Genomic DNA, 22,300 nt, shown 5'->3' on the forward strand with positions numbered 1-22,300 from the left:
AAGCAGCTACGAAACTGCCGTGACACCGAGTGACCGAGTCGAAAGAAATGCTCTTGCGAAATAAATGGCGTTGTTCTGAATCGTAGGGCGTCATTTCGCGTAGCTCGGGTGGCAAAATGTGCTGGTGCAACGTAGTCGCTGTGAACGCGCGGAATCGCGCGACGTAACGTAACCGTATGCTCGGCGAACACTCCGAGAGGCTGCTGGAACCGGGGGATGCCATGGAAAGACTCGACAAGGTAGTGTTTACGTTGATTGCCTTAGGCTTACGCGCGCCGTCGCGCTGCACTGATTGCTTTGCATGGCGTTCTTTGGGCCCGAGGGACGCGTTGTTCCCTTCGCGAGCCACCGGGCGGGCGAGGAGCCCGGGTCCCGAACCGCGCCCGCGAGGTCGAGCGCGGCTCGCCGCGTGCTAGTGGGAGCGCGATGCTAGTGCGTAGGCCTTACGTTTACGGGGGCAACCCGGAATCGCCGGAGGGCGCCTCTGACCCACTTCGCGATCAAAACAAAGCGCGCGCGTGTTTTCCCACGGCAAACCTGCGTCACAGGCGAAGGCCAGTATTACGCAGTCACCCCGCGCACTGCACTGCGTATCCGGCGCGACCCTGATCGTGGCTCGCGACCAGGCGCGCCTGCTGCTGCCGATCTGGCCCGCTTTCGCATCGGGAAAGGTGGCCCGTTGGCAAGGGTGACTTCCTTTCTGCTGCTTTTTCCCGTTCGGAAGGCATGCGGTCGCACTGCGCGGCAGCACTGTAGCGACCGCGCCTCAGTGGAGAAGCTCGGCAGTGAAGCTTGTTTTGCGTCCGCACGCGCTGTTGATCGGATTGCTGTGCGCGCTGCTCGATCTCCGCGCGTCAGCCACTGCGTCGTACTCGTCTGCTCGCGGCGTGCACGGGCATGGCTTCGTTAGCTGTGTTCGCTCACGTTAAGGTCTCGTTGTGGCCTTGAAATCTTGTTCACAATGTTTTTTTGCGCTGTTGGGTTTCAGGTTACGCGGTGGCTATTTCTGTGCAGTTTTTCACTGCGTTGCGAAACTGTTCGCTTCCGTGACGTTAAAACGAAAACTAGTTGACGTGGGCGTCTTGCTGAAGCTTACTACGTGGCCTGGACGCTTTTTAAACTCGGAAGGCCGTGGTTGTTTTTACACAGGGCATGAATCAATCTCATACCTGACTGTTCTCTTAACTACGCTTGGTTTAGTAGTCGCAGGTTTCGCAGTACTAAATCCACGTGTCTGAACAGTGCTAAACTAACGTGCGGCAGCTTTTTTTTTTTTCGCCCTATTAATAAATTAAGATGTTTTTCTGTTCCTTGAAATGAGGCATGTTATCCAAAGCACCAGTTTTGCAAGTTGGTGTTACTGAGCTCTTGAACACACATTAGTGGCATGTCATCTTGGTACTATTGGCACCAGGTGGGAAGAAGCACTTATGTGCAGTGTCGCCATGAGTGCATTGGATACACTCGCATTTTTATTTTATTGTCACCAAGACTTCCACCCATGCCTAACTGGTGTTTAGTGTTTCCTGTGCAGGATTTCACCCATTTCTTGTAAAAGTGCTCTATTTTTATTTCCGGAAATAGGTGAAGGGAATATGTAATTTAGAATTAGTTTTTGAGGTGCCTTGAGTTTGTTTTGCATTTTTGCATAGTGCAGTATTGGGTATATGCCAAATTTTGTCAACACGCATGACCTCTGTACAACGCACCAACGTGTCGAAATGTCTTCAGGAACAGAAAGTGTGATAGAGAGATGAGACTCAAAACCAGAGTTTCAGCGAAGAGCAAAGTACATTGACATTATCAATGTTTCAAGAGGTTTACACACCTATACAAGTTGCATTGCGAATTCCAGGCTTACTTTAAGAAGCCCGTGCTTTCCTGCTTTAACTTCTAGATAAATACTCCTCCCTCGAAGGTATGATCTTTATTAACTGCCACCTGCTTTTAAAAGGAGCTAGACTGCTTCATCAAAAGTGCAGACAATTTTTCCTATCCTTTTTGCATCACAAAAATAATTGCAGCATTTTCTTTTGTTGTTTTGATATTTCACCATGACCTGGTAACTGATGCAAAAGCTCAGTTTGATTTCTCATCTTCCCTTGAAGGGGTTTGCAGCAATTTGTTTGTTTGTTTCTTCTATTTTATTACTATACATGATCGGTTAACAGGTTTTAATTATTTCCTTAACCTCCTATTCACTGTTTTTCTTCAACCCCTCCTTACAAAAAGCAGTGGAACATTGCAAGGACCAGTGTCAAGTGCTCGGTAGTTCCCACTTTCACTTTTCTCTCGTGTGTCGGTTTGCCATTGACGTAGTGCACGGCCTATCTTCCTGATAACGATTTGTTTGGCTCACGCGCCGGTGACGGCAGATCTTATAATGGCTGCCGAAGCTTGCTTGCAACATCACTTTGGCAAAGGGCCATGGCGAGGAGCGAAGATGTCTGATGACCGGCCCTCTTATCTGAGTGGTGTTCCTCCGGTCTTCTCTGTCCGGTTAATCTGGAATTGAGAGAGATAGAGAAACAAACATGTGCCTCGCAGCTGCTCATTAGATGTTTCCTGGCGGTTGCGTAAGTGGCGTGAAAAAGAGAAATGCAAGGTGCAAAGAGGTGAGGATGGCTCGAGGCAGTTTTTCCGATTCTCCGTACCGGCGAAAGGTGCCGTGCATGACATGCATATTTAGTCTCTGGATACGTTGTTTTAATTTCCGTGCGTATGTATTAAAGGCTGTACTTTTATTGCGTTACTTGTTTCAAAAGCACAACTGCCATCAAACTGGCACTTTCTTTATCAGTGAACATCAGTGAAAAGTAGCAGTCAAGTGGTCTGTTAGCTGCATGTTTCTCAATCTTTTGAAGTGATTTTCCAATGTTGCCATAACAAACTTGGGTTTGAGATCTTGCCAATAAAAAAAATCGATGGGACATACTTGGTGTTATTGACCCTTCGTTTTCAAGCAGTTTCATCTTTCCCAACACCTGTAGTCTTTGTGGTTAAATATCCGCTTCCTCCTGCTTACAGTACTGTAGCTTTTGGCCTCCTCTTGAACTGCATGCCTGTTAGGATGCTCACAATTCCTTGCTTCAAATCCTTATTTTTTATTATTTTACAGTGGTGTGACCTAAATGTTTTCAATATCTGGTTGATTTTACTCAGCACTGAAGGGACACCGAAAACATTTTCATAGTTTATTTTGCCAAAATTAGTAGATTTCTGTGTGTACTCTTAGGAAATATAATAAGGACTACGTAGTAAAATCGATTACAGTCAGCAAATTGAGGCCACTTGAATCAGTCTGTATGAATACAGGGCTTGTGTTAATTCAGAATATCAAAATTTATTAATCGCCATTCTCTCCTTCACTCTTTCATTGTCTGTACGTTTTTATTGGCTTTGGTTATGCACTTGCTTGAGCAGTGTCTAATGTAACATCACCTCCTGAATGCAGTGCTTGTTTTAAACTAGCCACATGATGTACTTTTGAACAACAAAATATTAGATGCCTAAGTGGTCTGCTTGCAAACTGTATGAACATGCTTATATATTTTTTTTCATTTATTTGTATATTTTGTACATCTGGGCCAAATTCAGTACGGAGTGATAATGGCACAAGAAAAAATCGAATTGCATAAATTTTTGAGAAAAAAAGAAAGATGTGCAATGTTATCCAAACATTTCACACCACATGAATATATATGCAAACTTAGCGAAAGCTTTGTGAAAAAGCGGGTTATTGCTAATAATCATCGGTTCTTATTACTTTGCTGCAGGCCAGCCACTTCAGTTCCTACTAGGGCTGGCGTACGTGTTTTAAATTCTTGCACAGTTTTTTTTATATGGCACTGGTCTTTACTATTAAAGAGAGAGCGTATGCTTCAATGGGGGGCAGACTACTTGTACACTGTTAGGTAATGGACACACCTTGCATAATGATGATTTAGTTTAGACATGTCTTTCCTAATGTGCGTGTCCAACAGAAAGAGGAGTTTTATCGCAGCGAGGTAGGCATGCCTACAAGCTTATGTAGATATCGTCAGAATGTTGTGAGGGATGTGTACGTGTGCAAGGAATTCAGCCACTCTAAGAACTGATCCAGTGAGTGCAAATGCATTGTTTGAGTGTTATGTCATGAAGCAGAGAGTGCAGTTGGTGCCCATCTTGTGTTTCTTTGTCGTTCACAATGTGTCTCCAAACATGCTATATGTTCCAAGGCGCATCTAATCAAATAGCCCGCCTAAATGTCCTAACTGTGGTAATTATCTGGCTTATGTTGAAAGTAATCAGAGAAGCAGGAACTGCAGTTGCGCTTGAGTCTTGGGAATTTGCTGTCAGGTACACATCTTGGTGCTCTGCCTTTCGCAAGCCAGCCAAAAATATGTTTTCAGCGTTTTTCATTTGCAGTTTTTGACATGCAGAAATAGGCTGTGGGTCTCATTCAGAGTGGATAGGCCATTGTTTTTATCTATCTATGCTTGCTTAATGAGCATTCATACCTTTTTCTCAAGTTTGTGGTAACTTTGATTGTTGTCCTTTTAGGCTGCCAGTGCCCAATCTTGTGTAGTTGCATGCAAATGCTAAGTGAACTAGAATGCAAGAGTAATTTCTCAGCAAAAGGGAAAAGGAACAGCGATCTTTGACTGATATATTAATATGCTGTATGTTACAGTATCAGACTAGACCTGGTTTCTATGGAGAGCATCAAAGCTGATTCCTCAGTAGGAGAAACTAAAAATAACTAGGAATCTGTGTCTTATCATGAAATGGTTTTAGATCACATTGACTTCTTTTATAGACAGTAGTTAGCGCCATCACTGTGTTTAAAAAAGAACCTTAGCCACGTCACAGCTGACAATAATGGTAAAATTCAATTGGAACTTTTGCAACCTGTGCTTTTCTCTGGCTCATCTAAAAAGCAGACCTCATTTCTGCTCAGTTTTCAGCTGGTTTGTTTAAGTAATTTTATAGAAGACCCTTTTCTTTCTGCAATAGTGACACTTACAGCCTCATGTGAGTCTTACTACATATATGTAGTTCAGTTAAGTTCCTCAGACATATGCTTTTAGACCTCTCTGTTTCACGGTGCTACCTTAACCTGGAAGTAGTGTGCTAACGTTGGCAAATATTGGTTTCATACTGATAGCCGAAGAATAATTTTTTGTTAAGTAGCAGAGTAGTGTTTGCTCCGGCATAGTGGATAGTGCTTATTTCAGCAGTTTTTTTTTTTTTTGTTGCATGAAGCTTGTGGATAAACCTGCAGTGGGTTTTGAAGAGCCACTTAGGGTAGCGCCATCCAATTCTTGCGGTTTGTAAAAATCGTTTGTCTGGCTCAAAGGACGCCACATTTATTGATACACAAATTTGGATTTAAATATAGAACTTCTTTTTTCTCCGCCCGTCATTTCAAACTCGTGATGTCAAGAATGAAATGGTCTCCATGGTCACTCAAATGTGAATGCTGCTGTAGTCTGGCTTCAGGGGTCCACGCGAGAAATCTATCTTGACGTCACCGCACTTCGCTCGGCTCTCAAAAATGGCCGGTGGTGATGACCCCGCATTTCACTTTTTTTTTAGTAAGCTAGCACTTATAGTGGCCATTCCCTGTATTTGGCCATTGTCTGAAGCCAGTTTTTTGGCAGGCTGCTCACCTGCCCACCGGGTGGCAAGCTGCACATCGTGTCAGGCAGTTGCTCATTTAATCGTGACAGGCTGCTCGGGAAAAGCAATCTGGGTTGTAAATTATTCCAAGAAACCCAAATCCCACCGATAGCAACATCTGCCATAGCACCTGCCTTGTAACACTGCGCCACTGGTCACCGGCAACTGTGGCAAGTAAGCCGCCCGGTGGGCAGGTGAGCAGGTGCTAGTGGGCAGGTGCTATGGCAGTTGTTGCCATGTCCTCCTTTCAACTTTTGCATGAAAGAACACACACACCAACAACCACCTTAATCTAGCATAGCACAGAAACACATCATGCTGCACACATACTCGCATTTGGCCTAATTACTCAAATCGACTGACATTATTTTTGTTTTTTTAATATTCGTGGCTCACAAAAGCTCAGTTATCACTGAAAGCAGCCTCTTTATCATTTGGACGTGGCAATCAATCGATGCATACCAATTTTAGTTAGTCCTCGATGTCCGTTTAAAATGCAACGTGGACGTGTAGTCTGGGTGGCAGTTGTCTACAGCCTGGGGGTTGGTCACGTCCGGTGCAGGAGCCGAGTGCAGGGAGCGAGCTGGCCGCCAGCGGAGGAGCAGCAGGCGCGTCTGCGGTGGTGGTGGCAGGGGGCGCTGGGCCCCCCCAGCCTCCGCCACCGCCGCTAGCCCTCAAGGATGTGCAGTGCCCCATCTGCCTCAAGGTGTTTAGCCGCAAGTTCTCCCTTGAGATGCACTTCCTCATCCACCAAGGACTCAAACCGTACAAGTGCCAGTTCTGCGGGCGCTGCTTTCGGCAGAAGGGCACCCTCATGCGCCACAAGGTTCGTGGGTGCATCCTTGATTCTTTTTATTGCAGCCAGTTTTTTTCTTCTTCTCTTTAGCTGAGCAAGTTTCTAATGTTGCTTGAAGTCTAAAGAAGATGAAAAAGTGCTGCTACGTCTGTGTTTTATTGATTTTAATGTACGATTATGTTGATTTTGATCACTGAGTATGTGGCAGCTCGCTTGATGGTTTAACTGCCGAGTAGGTGCTAGGCACTTTTCTCAAATCTTTTGTTGCCTTTTGATATCCAACTTTGATGCATAGACGCTGTACACTGGAAAAGCCAGTGAAACGTCCACACTCCTCAATTAGGATCTTCTTGACTTGTCTTTCTTTTTCCTCCGGTCTTTGCAGGCCATTCACAGTCAGACGCCTTCATACCGCTGTGGCCTGTGTGACAAAAGCTACCGCCAGAAGAATGTGTTCCTGCACCACCTCCGTAACCGGCACAAGGTGTCAACAGATGTGCTCGACCGGCGGCGGTGCCACATAAAGAACAACGCCGGCGGCGGGGTCATGGAGGCAGTGCCTGCGGCACCCTTGCCACCGCCCTCATTGAGCTCGGTTTGTCTGCCTCCGTTGAGCCCGCCTGAGCCGCCACCAGGCGAGGCAGCACCCCCGGTCATGCTGCGTATCTCGGAGCGCCAGGCCCTGCCGCCGTCCTCCGCGTCATCCGTCTGGCAATGCCCCTTCTGTGCCTTTGAGAGCGCCCACGATCCCGAGGTGTGCCGCACGCACCTGCTCCAGCACGTTGGGGAGCCGGCTGACTGCCCACTGTGTCCGCGGCAGCTGGCGTCACCCCAGGAGTTGGCGGCCCACCTGCGGGACTTCCACGAGAGTGCAGGGTTGGCTCCCATATTGGGCAACCCGGCTATTGGTGGGTGGTCTTTAAACTGCTAGCGCTCTGTCTGTGCATGCTTGCCTGCTAGCTGTGATTTCACAACAGAGTGCCCTGCAGGTTGTGCAGAGATGATGATAGGTCCTTCTAAGTACAGCCGCTTGTGTGTACCATCTTCGCCGAAACTATCCAGGCTGCATGCTTCGCTTCTCATTGTTATAGGGAAGCACTTTTGCAACGCTTCAAGCTCTTAATCTCTGTAAGCTAAGGGGAACCCTTGTCCTCGCCTTTCAAGATGTTTGCATCTTTATGGGCGCCGTATGGGCTTTACTGTATTAATGACTCAGACGCAGACCATGCAGCCTGGTTACTTTTGGCAAAGACTGTACCTGCAGAAAACATCAGCATGTTGTGTTCATGTATTGGTTTGCACTGGATGGGTGGACAGTGTTAGCATTTACACATGCTTAGGGTAGTTCAAGCAGCATTTTTTTTTATAGTGATGGTTGTATAGGGTACCTGTTCGAGCAGACTTTCGAGCAGGCTAACCCCACCTGTAGCTTGCAACAACCTCAGTCTCAGAATTTTGCAGTGCAGCTGTGAGTAGATATTCTCGCCATTCGCGAGGCTGATTACGCGGTGGCGAGCCTCATGATGTGTGACCGACACCTTGCCACAACTCGCACGAGCGATCCACATGACCTTGCTGGCCACATGACATGGGGCTGTTACATCAACGCGAACGGAACTGTCCAATGCAGAGCTCTCTCAGACGCCCGCATGTCCCCTTTGCTGTGACGTCACAGCAAGCATGCCTTGAAAACAACAGCAGGAGCGATCACAAATTCATAAATCGTCAAATCAGAAGGCCACTAATTGCAAAAGCATATAAACAGCAGAGCAGCCGGTTATTCCGTCCGCTGCGGCAACCTAGGTGGGCCAGCTAGGTCACATGACCTTGTCACAACCTGCTCACAACCTGCTCAGCAGATTGTGAGTAAAGTGACCACCGTGGCAGGTGGCAGTTAAATTAGTGATTGGCCACGAGAGGTTACTCGGGAAGAGCAACCTGTGTCGATCATGCCCTACCGGTGGCAGCACCTGCCATCCTGTGCCAGGAGTGGTATGAGGACTCCGAGCGATCTACGACTCTAAAGTTGAGAATGAACTCTTGCGCATATATGGACATTAACCCATTAATGTTGTTGCATCGTATTCTAAAGGCAGAGCTTAAGCATCCCCCAAGTTTGGTTTTTTCTAGGTCACTGTTAGTGTCTCAGTACTATGTTGTAACTGGACACTCCTCGTCATTCGCTAAACTATTGGGTAACCTGGACAAATTAATTGAATATGTGCAGCATGCTGAGTGATGCATCGCTTGCAGATACGATAATGAATACTTGTCTTACCTGAATCCTTGGCTTATTTGCTCTTGGGTGTTGTGAAGTGATGGCATTCAGTAGTGGGTTTTGTCTAGCATCATGTTTGTGAACGATATTAGCTTTGTTGGACTAAGAAAAACAAGGGGCAGAGATAAAGGACAGGTATCTGACCAAGCATCAGGACATGCATGTAGCAAATTTTGATGGTGCCATCTGTGAGAAGATGGATGCCCCACTGCTGCCCCCTTTTCTTGCCTACCTGTGCTGCATGGTGTCTGGCTTGAAAGGTGGGGTTGCATTGTTAGGCTAGGCCTTATATTAGAGCATGGTTTGATGTATTTGGCCAATTGTTGAATGTGACACTGTTCTCAAGTGCAGCATACTCATGGTGAATGCCTACTTTTGAATATGCTTGCCTTTGAAATGCCTTGATGGGTATGTTCAGTAGCACTCTTCATTGAGATTGTATTGGGTTGTTGCTAGAGCAAATATTGTGGTGCTTAACATAGCACTGAGCACTCTTGTGAACTGGTGTCGAGGTCTGTAACTGTGTTTTTTTTAAAAGTTAGCTTGCGGGACTATGTGCTCAAGATGTGGAATCATTATGTAGACAGACCATTTAGGTAATTTCCCACAGATTTTAATAGCCTGTATTTGTTGGCTGCTGCTTCACCGTGAAATAGAAAGGCCTCTGAGAGTTGTGCTGGGCCATAGCTTTGAGCAGAAATATTTATATTGGGGCACTTTGCCACCTTAGTTATAGGTGGAAATGTATATAGTGCACTCATAAAATGAAGGGCTTTGTCACTCACTTCTGTTGCCTTCAGAAGTATTTTCCTTGTTTTGGGCTTGAACCTTACATTGCGTGGCGCGAGCTTCCTATCCCTGAGCAAGTGGTACCTTCCATGAGGTCTCATCCCGCTTGCAATTCCCTGAAATGGATGTGAATGTGTTCATTGCTGTTGCAGCCACGGCAGGTCGTCCTCCAGACGTGACGTTCACCTGCATTCCGTGCCAGATGGAGTTCAGCAGCGAAGAGGACTTTGAGTGGCATGTGCGCACGCACGTGCAGAGTGTTCTTTCCGAGCCAGCCGTGGCGGCACCGCGCCCGCCCTTGCCGGCGTCGGCCGTGGCTAGCGAGGGGCCCCTCGACCTGACCGAGGCACGGACCCCCGCTGCGGCGGCGCCTCCTGCGTTCGCTCCGGCAATGGCAATCAAGTCGGAGACTCCTTCCCGCAGTTCGTCGTCACCACCGCGGACAACGCACAAGCAGCAGCGCCGGCAGCTCCTGTGCGTCGAGTGCGGCAAGCTGTTTGGCTCCAAGGCCCTGTACCGCTACCACGCGCAGCTGCACCTGGACGTCCAGGGTGTGGCATTCCGGTGCCCACAATGCCGGCGGCGGTTCTCGCGCAAGGGGGAGCTGCTGGCACACACGCGGCAGCGCCACCTGCGATGCCTGCCGTGCCCCCGTTGTGGCCGCCAGTTCAGCTACCGGTGCCTGCAGCGGGCGCACACGGCTCGCTGCCAGGGCCCGCCGCCTTTGTGCCTGCCCGTTGTGGACGTGCAGGCGGCACGGGGTGCCCTCGGTGCCAGCCTCCTGGGCGTCATCCCACTCGTGGCGCCCGACGGCCACGAGGCAAGTCCGCTGCTCGGAGTCCCCGTGCTGGCACCAGACTGCCTGCCGCTCAAAAGCCGCCTCAACGGACTGCACATCTCGGCACGCATCGGGCTCTAGTCTTCCCTCCCCCCACAACTGCTGGAGTACAAACAAGGGCCTCCGCCAAAGACTCCGCGCACACACCCGGGGGTCCCGTGCCAAAGGCGTCTTCCATCCGCCCCCACCACAGCACACAAACAACAAAACTCTTTCTTCCCCGTCCAGAAACGAGAGAGCAATAACTTCTGCTGCGGTGCACTAGGGGCGCCACTGTGGCAGCGAGAGGACGGGCCTCCTGCTCTACCTCATTCTTCTTTTTTGTTTTTATATTGCACATCTAATGGCTGGGGGGTGAGCAGTTCAGAACAAGGCAGGCTGGTTAGTAAGAGCCAAGGTCTGAAGCCTTGGGCTTGAGTGAACCGCTGTCCTGCTGTCACAACTTCAAGCATCACTTTTCCATGCCCTATTGGGCTTCACCAATGCATGGCACTTATTCCAAAGCCAAACCAGCTGTGGTGTTGAGCAGGTTAAAGAGCTCTGTGTTGGTGCCTGCTGCCCAAGAACACTGCGTTGTACCCTACTCACTATGCTTTCAGTTTTAAAGGAATTGATGTCTGGTAGTCAAACTAACTAGGTTCAGTTGTGTCCACAGTGCTAGTTTGCTAGTTTCAGACTAGTTTTTACTCGAACCGAGACATCGTATAGTCCTGATAGCTGATTCTTCAGTATGCAGTTCTTTTAGCTATGTTCAGGTTAAAAAAAAATGGCTGTGGTTTAGCTCTGGTTAAGCCTGGAGTGACGCGATAGCTACAGCTGGCCGAGTGGAACTCGCTCAGTCGAATTTCAAAGTCAATCTTTTTCCAATCTTTTGCCGCTGTGTTTCGCAGGGTGTTTCTTCTTCACCTTCGTCCCTGGGCGCAGATTCGCTCTCTCCCCTCTCCACTTCTCTCCCACTCGGTTTCGCCGGCAGCTGCCACGGTGGCCACGGCGCCGCCACGCTGAAGGCTCAAACTGCTAGCGTAATGTAGGCGCGAGGCGCGCACACCAACTGCGTGCTCTGACGTCACTCCGCGCATGCGCACAACTGACCAGGCGGTGGCGTCTGCTCCGCCATCGGCGCATCGGCAAGGCGTGCGGCACGCACACCAGCTGCGGGCTATGATGTCACTCCACACATGCGCACAGCTGGCGGGGCGGTGGTTCCACTGCTCAGCGCGCAGCCACGCTGACCTCATGAAGTGGCTGGCGTAGCTATCTCTACGAAAACTGGATTTATTTGTATTGCTTCAATGTCAGGATTTTCGGTAGGTTTTAATCATTTTACATACAGCAATTCATTAGTTCTAAACTAATTTGTAGCTCGGAGGTGTTCAGTTTTAACTCACTGTTAGGTTGAACATCTGTTTTTCCTTCATGGATGAATACTACAAGTTGCTAATGCAAAGAGGTGAACGTGTTAATCTCATCTTAAATCACCCCCAAGAAACCTTTTTTATGTTTTTCAACCAGAACACTAAGTGCGGATGAATTTTTGATTGTGTTAAGCCTTTTGCTTTTAACTACCACTAATTTTAATCTGACACGATTGCAGAAGTTTGTGAAGATGGGTTGTGTTCATGTTTGTGTAATATGGAAGCTTAAGGTGCGCACAATGCAGAAAACCAGACAGTAGCTGAAGCGTACAATTTTTTTCCCTTTGAATCGCTGTCACTCAGTAGCTGTGTGATGGACATTTTATAGCCAAGGAGCTTCTTAAAACTACCTTAAGAACTTAATCCACATTTCGGGCAGCATCAAGGCTCTGCCGCAAAAAAATAACCATGAGGTCTGCTCCAAGTTTGTGTGGAGATTGTTGCTGCTGCCAGTTTTCATGCGCTCACATGGAGTGCTCGCTCAACGCCTGCTGAAGAGCAGCTAGCGTTACATGCCTGTCGCCTGTACCAGCTCGCACAACACCACCGAGTGGCGTTGCTAGTGCACTGGGGCCAATAATTCCACATAGACTGCTTCCTTCGTTGCATGAACAGGAGAATCTCCTCATAGAACAAAATTTTTTTTTTCAATGTCTGTTTGTTCTTATTTTTTTGCTTGTGGATGTATTGCTAGGATGACGTGTTTGAAGAAAAACAGAACGAAAGCAAATTTGGAGGGGCATTATTTATTGCGCACACACACTCCCCAAGTGTCTTTTTGTCACACATATATTGTATTGCGGACCGAGCGGCCCGCTGTATTCATCTTTAGGCGGGGTGCGCCGTTTTTTTTTTGTCAATCCTGGCCTATCAGAGAGAGGTCACACACATGTTGCAGGCCCAAATGTGCTCATATCACCTACGCTCCCCACCCCCCTTTTCTTGTTGAAGTTTGTTTTTTTTTTTCTTTGTTGAAATGTTGCCGCCTTCATTTTTGTGGACTTCACAAAGTGTCTAGGAGCACTTAGACATGCGCACAGTCTGGGCAAGGAGTGAGGAAGGACTCTGGTCTCCAAGCGTTCCAGTGAACAAGGTTTTTATGTCGCAACGAATGCAAGCTCGGCTGCAAAGCTGCTTGTTTGTTTACATGTAGTTGCTTCCATCTCTTTTTTTTTTTTTCATGCAGGCCAAGTACAACCTGTTGGTCGTGATGAATGTTTGAGCGTTTATTCTTGCCGCTTGTCGTTATTTACGTTTTGCTGCACCTGTGCGCCGTTGACGTCGTTTACAGTGCAAGAAATGCGAGGGCCGGGAGAAGCCAACTTTTCTGAAAGCCCAATCTTGATTGCTCGTTTGCAAGCAGTGGGACTTTTAAAATGTCGACTTGTCGTCCGTGAGGTTGTAAAGAGTTGCACGTTTCTGTGCTTGCCAGTTTGGCTCTGGTCGTTGTGACACAGTGTTTGTGTAAGCGCCTGAAAAGGAAATCGCAGGTCGTGCACGACTTGCTGCTTGTAAGCTCTATGAAAGAACGTTGGGTGAAGTGAAACTGCTTTGTGGTGGATGACAGAGTTGGGGGGGGAGGCCGCATTCTCGAGCGATCACTTTTGGCTTCAATGGATTTAGGCTAAGGTTAGTTAGACTTCATGTGATTAGAGGTCTGGCGCAACACCTCTGCCCATGGGTCGATGCACACATCAGTCCCTTTTCTGCAAACACATCAGGTCTATTACTAAGTGTTTAGTAATGCACAGCAAGCCTGTATTTTTTTGGCAGAATATCGAAAAGCTTCCCATGAGCGAGTGACACAGGCTGTACTAGTGGCAAGACCATTGCTCTTATCAATAGGGCCAATTGGCCAGAGGCCACGTGATGTTTGCTCTTATCAACAGGGCCAAGTGATGTTTGTAGGAATGCAGCTGTTTGGCTGCTCAGAAAGGAATTGAGGACTACTTGCACATTTGATGGATACACACCATTTGTGTCAGAGCTTGAGTCTACCCAGTAAATTCCTGCCGCTTCTATGGTTCTGCATCTTCACCTATACTCTAACAGGCATTTACTGAGAACAGTACCTCCAAAGGCGATCGCTACAGAATACGGCCTCCGGCATGGTGTGTTGCGTTAGATGTGCGTAAATATGCTTTGTGCGCTTGCAAAATAACCGATCAAGTGATTCTGTGATGCACCCATGACAAAAAAATTATTGACCCAGTGTTGTTACAGTTCCTTTCAAACGCATCCTAGTGGAGGAGGTAAACAGAAGCACCAGTGCAGGTAGATGCTGCGAAAAGTGGTGCGTGATGTTCTTTTGCATTATGAGCTCAGGTATCTTGAAAGGCTTGGTGCCTACCATTCCACTTGTGTGTTTTTTTTGTTTATCTGAAATGTAAGCTTAATTTGGCAGGGGTCAAAGAATGCTTTCAAGAGAGTTGCCGCAGGCGAGCCTGCCGCAAACACTCTAATACATTCAGTGCATCACATCGTCACCAAGCTTGAGCGCTGCTTGCCTTCAATGGCAAGTGGTCAGGCAGCCTTTGTAAGTGTGCTTTGCATGGTACAAACATAAGGGGCCTCTACACATTTTGTAGGCTAAGAGAATGCCCTTCGTTTGTCGAGGCTACGATCGAGGTTTTGTTTCTTTTATTTTCCTCGACGTACCAAGGGCAATTATCTGATGGGCGGCACTGGCTGGGACAAAGCATGCGAGTTGCAACCCCCCCACATTCCCATTATAGAGCGTTTCATTACATTTTGATTATTGCAAAATCACGAATATGTTGAAGTCTGAAACATTAAAGTTTGATAATGGAAGACTGTAGAACTTAGTAGTGCGGCTTGCTTTGCAGTTGTGCACAAGCAGCCCTAGTGGCAGTGGTTGCGATTACCTGGGCCGAAATTAACTAGCTTACGTCACGTGTGACATGAATGTTGCCAGAATGCAGTGGCATTGCACAGCGAACTGCTGTGCAGGAATGCAACGACAGCACAAGCAGGGCATTGTCTCGCTCTGCACCATGGTGTGCACGATCTTGCTGCTGTCTGTCCTCTGCTTGTTACTTGTAATTAATTGTTGCCAGAATGCTGACAAGCACATATCCGTTGACTGCATAGTTTATATGGACCTTGAACAGTGGGCTATACAGTTCACAGGGCTGGTTCTGGATGTCACAAGTTTTACCCCTGTCACACGGCATTCCTCGAAGGCCTTTCCAGCAAAGGCACCTTTTTTCACCAAAGGAGCGAAAGCTTAAAGGAGCAGCGACACAGCTGCACGGTGCAGCCCAAAGGTGAAACAGTCGTTCAGGCTTAGCACCCGCTGCTGTGCTCGAGGTGGCTGAAATGAGTGTGTTAAAATTAAATTGGGGTATTCTGTTCATTTGTTGAGCTCAGACAATATTTTTTTATTCTGATAGCTTCCTTAAAAGTACTGAAACAGCTACTCCCATCAGTAGCAGCAGGCTTTGTGTATTGCCTTGGCCACCAGGGGCAGTCGGTGTTGCTGCAACACTTCCACTGTCTTAAAATCTGGGCATAAAATATAAACACCCACACAAAAAGCAAAGCCAGACACACTTTTCGTATTAAAAAAAAATATTTTCAAACATTGTTGGCTATATCTATTTTTCATTGCTTTTACTTTTTGACCTTGGATGGCACTGCGATCCCAGGTTCTCTAAGGCCACGCCTTTGGGCTCCAAAGCTCTCTGACAAGCGCCTTCGCCTCCAAGGCCCTTAGCGGCAGAGGCGCAACATTTGTGCCGTGTAGCTGCACACCTTACGCCTTTGGATATACGGACCTGATTCTTAAAGGTCTTTGCGGTGCCCGTGTGACAGGGGTATCAATCTGCTTGTTGTGGCAGAAGATAGGCTGATAGGCATTAGACGCCTAAAATGGTGACAGTGCGATATGTGCATGGATGATTGCTGGGACTGGCACTCTTGGTACCTGAACCACAGTTGCATGAAAAAAAATACGAATTTTGAGCCAAAGTATTAAAAAAAGGAATTTTATTGATTTTATCTATGCAGATCCTTAGAAGTCATGGAATTTCTGTAGACCTAGAAATACCTTCCCTGTTTTGTTGAATTGTGGTCCCGTTTAGTGCGAGGTGAAGTTGAGCTAGCTTCAGATTTACCTTTCTTGATGGTGCAAGTACAAAACTAGATATGCTTCTCACGATTATAGTAGTACAGTTTTATTCTTCACATTATGCTATATAGTGTGATTTGTGTGTAATATACATTTACAAATTGTGATAAGTAAACATTGTTTGAGGGTTTAGTGGTTGTCCCTGGCTTGAGTGTTCCCATGCAAAGTTTAGGTGCTATGGCCTTGGACATGGAAGCCTTGTACCTAGCATTAACAGATTATTTGCAGTCAAACTGTTTGCAGTTTATTCTAAAAAACATTCTTCGTGGCAATCCTTGACCTCCCGAAACTTAACGAAACTGTGAGAAATCTACAAAATCGTATTAGTTTCAAGGCCTACCAACCTTTTTAACGCCATCTAACAATATAGCCTTAAATTTTTGTGGATTGAATTATGCAAATTCATCTTAACAACACGACATTTAGCTTGGAATTGTGGTGGGTTTGCATAGTCGCTGCCTTGTCTAGCTATGAGGCCCCTCATCATCAACCAAGAGTGAGGTTATTCCACGCTCTAAAAAAAAAAAAAACACCATCTGCGCTTTCTAGTCTAACAAGAGTGTTCAGCCACGAAGGAGGCATCGCACACACACACACAAAACTGCTTGTTTGCGCACCCACACATAGACACACACATACACATGCACGTTACCAAAACTGACCAAGTACCTGAGAGATTGGCGCCAAGGTGGTGTCCGGCAAAGCGTTCCGGTGAATGAAGCCTGTTGTCTTGTTGTCTGTTTCATTGTCCGCTCTGCTATTTGCTGTTGTGAAGAAGGGGAGGCAGTCTGTTCGTATGCGCGAGCGGGGACAGCAGTGGTCGGGTGGGGCCGAAGAGCCAAAACCATGCCTTCTTCTTGTAATACTCCTCTTCTGATGAGCTGTTGTTCACTCGATATGTCTGGTGGTGTTAGGAGAGACGTTCTCAGGGTCATAACAATTTGCTGTTTCTCGTGCTCGCAAAGCAGAGGCATTTTTTTAACTTGTCATCATGTACGGAGACGACGATGCCCACTTTGTTGTACATAGGAGGATTGGTATATATTTATTGTTGCCCACACACAACATGCTGTTTTTTTTTCCTCTCTTTTCTTCCCCTTTCTGTTTCTCTCACCTTCTCTCACACACATAAACAGAGTGGCTTGCTTTGTTAAAGGACATTTCTTCACTTGGAACAACTCATTCCTAAGAATACTTTTTGTTGCTCGTGCTTTTTACATTTTCCCATCATGAAAAGAAAAAAGTTATTTTTTACCATACTCGTGTTTTTTGCATACTTGTTTCGTAAGGAAAAAAAAGGAGATATATTGTATACTTGAAGTTATATATATATATATACATATATTATATACATTGCTATTATACACACACGTTTTACCACAATCGTGTTTGATACCATGGTATAGATTTACATGAAAAAAAAATGATGTGCATTTTGGAGTGTGTGTGTATGTACACATATATTTTTTGTATGGCAAGATCAGTCCATGTGTGGGACAGCTTTTAACAAGTGTTGTATGAGGAGGCATGTGGCAAGCGCCGAAAGAACAAATAACAACAAATAAAGCATTCGCTCAACAGCAGCCTTGTCAACTTTTGCAGCAATGCCATTGATCCGTAAGCTGGACCATCGGATTGCGGTTGGACACTATTGGCATGATTTCTTGCAAGCATGTGTGCAAGCCTCTGCATGTCCAAATTTTTTAGACATTTATGGGCGATGGGTATGCCCACAAGTCTACATTTACACACCATTTTGTTGTGGTGGTATGCCTGGAGAACGTGATAGTGTGCATTTGCAGCGAATGAATCTCGAATTCACATACATCGTGGTTCTGCAAGATCACGTCATAACCTCTTCTGGAGATTTGGGGTCATTGGCTGGGAACAAGATGTAGGAAAGTAAGAAAGGTTGGAAAAGAATATGGAGAGTCACTGTGTATTATTAAAAGAATCCTGAGCTTTTAGTTGTCATTACTAAAATGAAGCAGTGCAGCCTAGCCTGGGTGTATTGCGTTGTGCAGCAGGATCAACATTTTGATAGGGAGGATGCCAAAGTCTCCAGCTGCTTGGCCTGTCTTTGGCACTTGTGCAAGGCCAGACAGTCTCCTACTGTACCAGCAAAAAGGTAAGTTCAAAATATTTTGTGTATATCATCATTAAAGGCCGCAAAATAAATGTCAAGGGCTAAAACTAATTCATGAATCGCAGCTCCCTTGCGAAAATTTCACTGCACGTGTGCTCGTATATTTTCATTACTGCTGCATAGGTCCTCATTTGTCTGATACACAAGCTTATATCAGTCTAGGTCTGAGCAGCATGCATAGTTTGAAGAAACACTTTTTTTTTTTGTCTGCAGTTATTGTGGCCTTCGGTTAACGTGCATGCAAACCTGCATAGTTTTATGACTTGACCAATATTGAACTACCTATTTAGGTAGATTCCTTGAACTATTTGCTACCAGTGCACACGGCTTTGCTGTTTGGAGGGTCTAAAGAACCACAGCAAAGATCTATATATAATATAGAGCGAAGCATACGCATCGTTTAAGGAAAGATCCTTATTTTACTCAACATTTCGATCTGAGGTCCGATCTTTTTCAAAATAAAAATGTTTTCCTAAACGAAGCGTATACTTCGCTCTATATTATTTTAAGCAGTCAAGTACGTCACGTTTTCGCAACTATATATATTTTTTTTTGATGGAGGCGAACTTCTAGAGGCCCGTGTACTGTGCAATGTCAGTGCACGTTAAAGGACCCCAGGTGGTAGAACTTTCCGGAGCCCTTCACAACGGCGTAGCCTGAGTCGCTTTGGGACGTTAAACCATCATATAGCCATGAAAATGGTACCTCACAGCGTCTGGGGAATCGTAGCCTATCGGATGTCCTATTGGATGCATTTTTTATTAGGCTAACTGGGTATTACTTTTCTGTACGCAAATATGCTATTAGTTTTGCATTGAAAGTATCGCTAGGAATAAATGGAGCGCGAAGAGCAACAGGAGATAATAATGAGACATATTGGCCTCCCATAACTCCTTCCGTAGTCGGCTGATGTCAAAACTAACATGTATGCCGCTAAATTTTACTGAATGCGAGCACACACAAAACTAGAAAGGGCTTTCAGCCGGCAGAGGCTCTGTTGCCGCTGCTGCCTGACAAGTAATAGCAGTACCCAACACGAAGCCGGACTACGAAGAAAATGCCCTGTGGCACAGCCAGCATCACTTACCAAGTCAGACTCCCCTCAGTTGCAGTTCAGCAGCCATACAGGGAAAGGGGGAGGGTATGAATTAATACTCGTGGTGCCAATCGATAATCGGGGGCAGCAAAGCAACGCCTCGTCAGCGTTGTGCCCTTTGCTGCGCGTCCTCCAAGTGCGCATCAATCCGCCATCTTGCTATCCAAAGCATCCAAGTTGGGCGCAGTGGTGAAACTGCTGTACCATTTAAGTGAAGCTGCGCCAAATGGCGAACCCTGCTACATGCTGGTACAAAATCCAGCTTTCATGCACTTTTGCGCCATGCCTTCTCCAATGTGTCATTGAAAAACTTTGGTAAGATCGAAACTGCCTTCGGTGTACAAGGCATTATCCAGTCTAGTACTGCCAGCTTGAATACATACTTCTCAGCTGCAGCGCATGACAAAGCTGAGAGGTCATTACATACGACCCAAAATTATATCGACAGAAAACTCTGTGGCATTGCAATGCAAGTTAGTGCATGCAGTTGGCTTAGTTGTGTGTGGTTGGTTCATGTGTTCGTGAGAAGCGCTTTCAAAAATTGGCAGCGCGCACAATATGCAGCTTATTCCGCGATGGAAAGTTGCGCTTCACAAATATTTGAGGCTTCGAGTAGTTTGTGAACAGTATTTAATATTTGATCCGCGCCATGTATTTCTCGTTCTAAGCACACAACCGAAGCTTAAGAAATAATTGACTTCCTTGCAACGCTAACTCGCTGTCAAAAGTTGTGACGTTTCCGAACGGCCCTCATAGTTCGGTATTCCCCGATCTCGCGCTTTACCACATAAACTTGCGCTTTCTTCATAAGGTTGGTTCAAAACACCCGATGTACTGCCAGGCCTTGCATAAAAGAAATGCGTTGACGGCTGTCGAGTGTGCGATGGAGGATCATTACACAAGTGCAGCAAGCGGCACCTCATTGGTGATTGCGGGCACCAGTGGTCCTATCGGTTTCGATCTTCGAAACGGAGCTTGAAGAAGCTAGCGGGGCAGTCTGATGAGCTGTGGTATGCAATGGGCTCGATCCAGAGGTGTTTTCGCAACGACAGCGTCACCCTGACGAATTTTCGTCTATTGCAATATAGAAACTCTATTAGAAATCTAAAACGGAAGATGGAAACAAACGCCTCGAAGCCAGTTCGCGAATATGCATCTCGTGACGGTGCCGGCGCGGTGTCTCGCGGCATAGTTTCGTTTTCTCACCTTCTATTACGAGCGCTAGTCACGTAGCAGCAATGAAACTGCGACAGTATCTGTAACTGAATTCGTGCCGCGCCTAAGCACGCGAAGCGTGATTTTAAAAAATGACACTTTCTCAAACTGAAGCTTCCTGACGCTTTTGTGAAATCACGCTTGAAACGCCGTCGGATACTGCCGCCACTCTTGTGAACGCGAAAATTTATATACAGAATGTTAAATAACGGCTGAAGGTATGGTATGGCATGTGGCCTTTAAGTTAATATCGCAGAGCTACACATGGCCTATGAGGGACGCAATGTGGAGGGCTCCGTTTTAATTTAAACCACCTGGGGTTCTTTAACGTCCACTATCACACAGCTCCAAGGCGTTTTGCGTTTCATCTCCACAAAAATACGGCCGCCTAGGCCTGAATTCCATCTAGCCACCCTACCGCGTCCTCGGGTTAAGCACCCGGTTGCCATCACGCCAGAATGCATGCGCTTATGCGCTTTCGAGAAGCTTGCAGGCAAAGCAACCGCCCCAGTTCACGTGACTCGTCGATATGATCAAAATTTGTGGCCAAAAAACGCCGAGGGTAACCGAGTTTTCGAAATTCTAAAAACTGATATAGATGTTACGGTGTCCTACACACCTCTCAATCATTAAGGAGTCTGACAGTAATAGCTCGAAAGGACTATTTAGTATCAGTTAACTGCCCTGCTAGTTAGCACGTCTTAGCTGTTACTACACCGCTGATGATGCTATGCCGAAAAGCGCTCCTGTAACTCGAAAAGCCTATTTACTGAGGTTTAGTGGTTTTTGGATCTGAGAGAGCGCGTAGGAGGGACCACGTGCGTTTAGTGCTTAAGTACCCTTGAGGTCGCTACAAAAGGTTGCCCAGTTTGCGCGGGCTAGCGTGTTCGCGTATTCTTCTGCCTCACGAGTGAGAGCAGCTATGCAGAGTCTCGATGTACGGTTGTGTCGCTGGTGATGCCAGCGCTTGAGAAGTCCCTGTCGGGCCTCCCATAGATGAGCCAGGTGCGGATCAACCTGCGGTGCCGTAGGGGTGTTTTTAACCTGTTTCATGTTTGCCTGGATAGCCTCCACCAGACCGTCTGTCTAGTCGGTGGCAGTAGAGGGTTCGGTAGAATCAGCTGCCAAGTATGAGCGCAATTTACCCCAGTCAGTGAGAAGCTGTGAACGAGGGTTGACAATCTTGAAATCATAAGCAATAGTAGTGATAATTGGCTTTTCGGGAAAGGAAATGGCGCAGTATCTGTCTCATATATCGCTTGACACCTGAACCACGCCGTATGGGAAGGGATAAGGGAGGGAGTGAAAGAAGAAAGGCAGAAATAGGTGCCGTAGTGGAGGGCACCGGAATAATTTCGACCACCTGGGGATCTTTAACGTGCACTGACATCGCACAGCACACGGGCGCCTTAGCGTTTTTCCTCCATAAAAACGCAGCCGCCGCGGTCGGGTTCAAAACTGGGAACTCCGGCTCAGTAGTCGAGCGCCCTAACCACTGAGCCACCGCGGCGGGTGCAATAGTAGTGGATAATTGGAAAGTGGTCACTCCCAAGGCTGTCTTGGAGCACCGTGTGACCCGGGTTCGAACCCGACCGCGGCGGCTGCGTTTTTATGGAGGAAAAACGCTAAGGCGCCCGTGTGCTGTGCGATGTCAGTGCACGTTAAAGATCCCCAGGTGGTCGAAATTATTCCGGAGCCCTCCACTACGGCACCTCTCTCTCCCTTTCTTCTTTCACTCCCTCCTTTACCCTTCCCTTACGGCGCGGTTCAGGTGTCCAACGATATATGAGACAGATACTGCGCCATTTCCTTTCCCTCCAAAACCAATTATTATTATTATTATTATTATCACCGTGTGAGATTTAACGATGTTCGGTGTGGGTGTCTCGGGTGTGGTGTCTCGCGCGAGACTTGTC

At 46.9% G+C, this 22,300-nt stretch overlaps 1 protein-coding gene across 1 annotated transcript; it reads left to right on the forward strand.

The window, feature by feature from the left end:
- Positions 1 to 37: 37 nt before the first annotated feature.
- Positions 38 to 17,507, forward strand: LOC144107118 (uncharacterized). The gene is made up of 4 exons (XM_077640104.1): positions 38 to 239; positions 6,224 to 6,487; positions 6,843 to 7,365; positions 9,677 to 17,507. Exons 1-4 carry the CDS (start codon positions 177 to 179, stop codon positions 10,441 to 10,443), a joined length of 1,617 nt encoding a protein of 538 aa, XP_077496230.1. The 5' UTR covers positions 38 to 176; the 3' UTR covers positions 10,444 to 17,507.
- The last annotated feature ends 4,793 nt before the right edge of the window (positions 17,508 to 22,300 follow it).

Source organism: Amblyomma americanum, chromosome 10 (genome assembly GCF_052857255.1).
Source record: "Amblyomma americanum isolate KBUSLIRL-KWMA chromosome 10, ASM5285725v1, whole genome shotgun sequence".
Taxonomy (NCBI): Eukaryota; Metazoa; Arthropoda; class Arachnida; order Ixodida; family Ixodidae; genus Amblyomma; species Amblyomma americanum.

Coding starts and splice junctions, on each gene's coding strand:
- LOC144107118 (XM_077640104.1), top strand. CDS start 177: ATGCTCGGCGAACACTCCGAGAGGCTGCTGGAACCGGGGGATGCCATG. Junction 6,488..6,842: donor GCACCCTCATGCGCCACAAG/GTTCGTGGGTGC, acceptor CGGTCTTTGCAG/GCCATTCACAGTCAGACGCC. Junction 7,366..9,676: donor ATTGGGCAACCCGGCTATTG/GTGGGTGGTCTT, acceptor TTGCTGTTGCAG/CCACGGCAGGTCGTCCTCCA.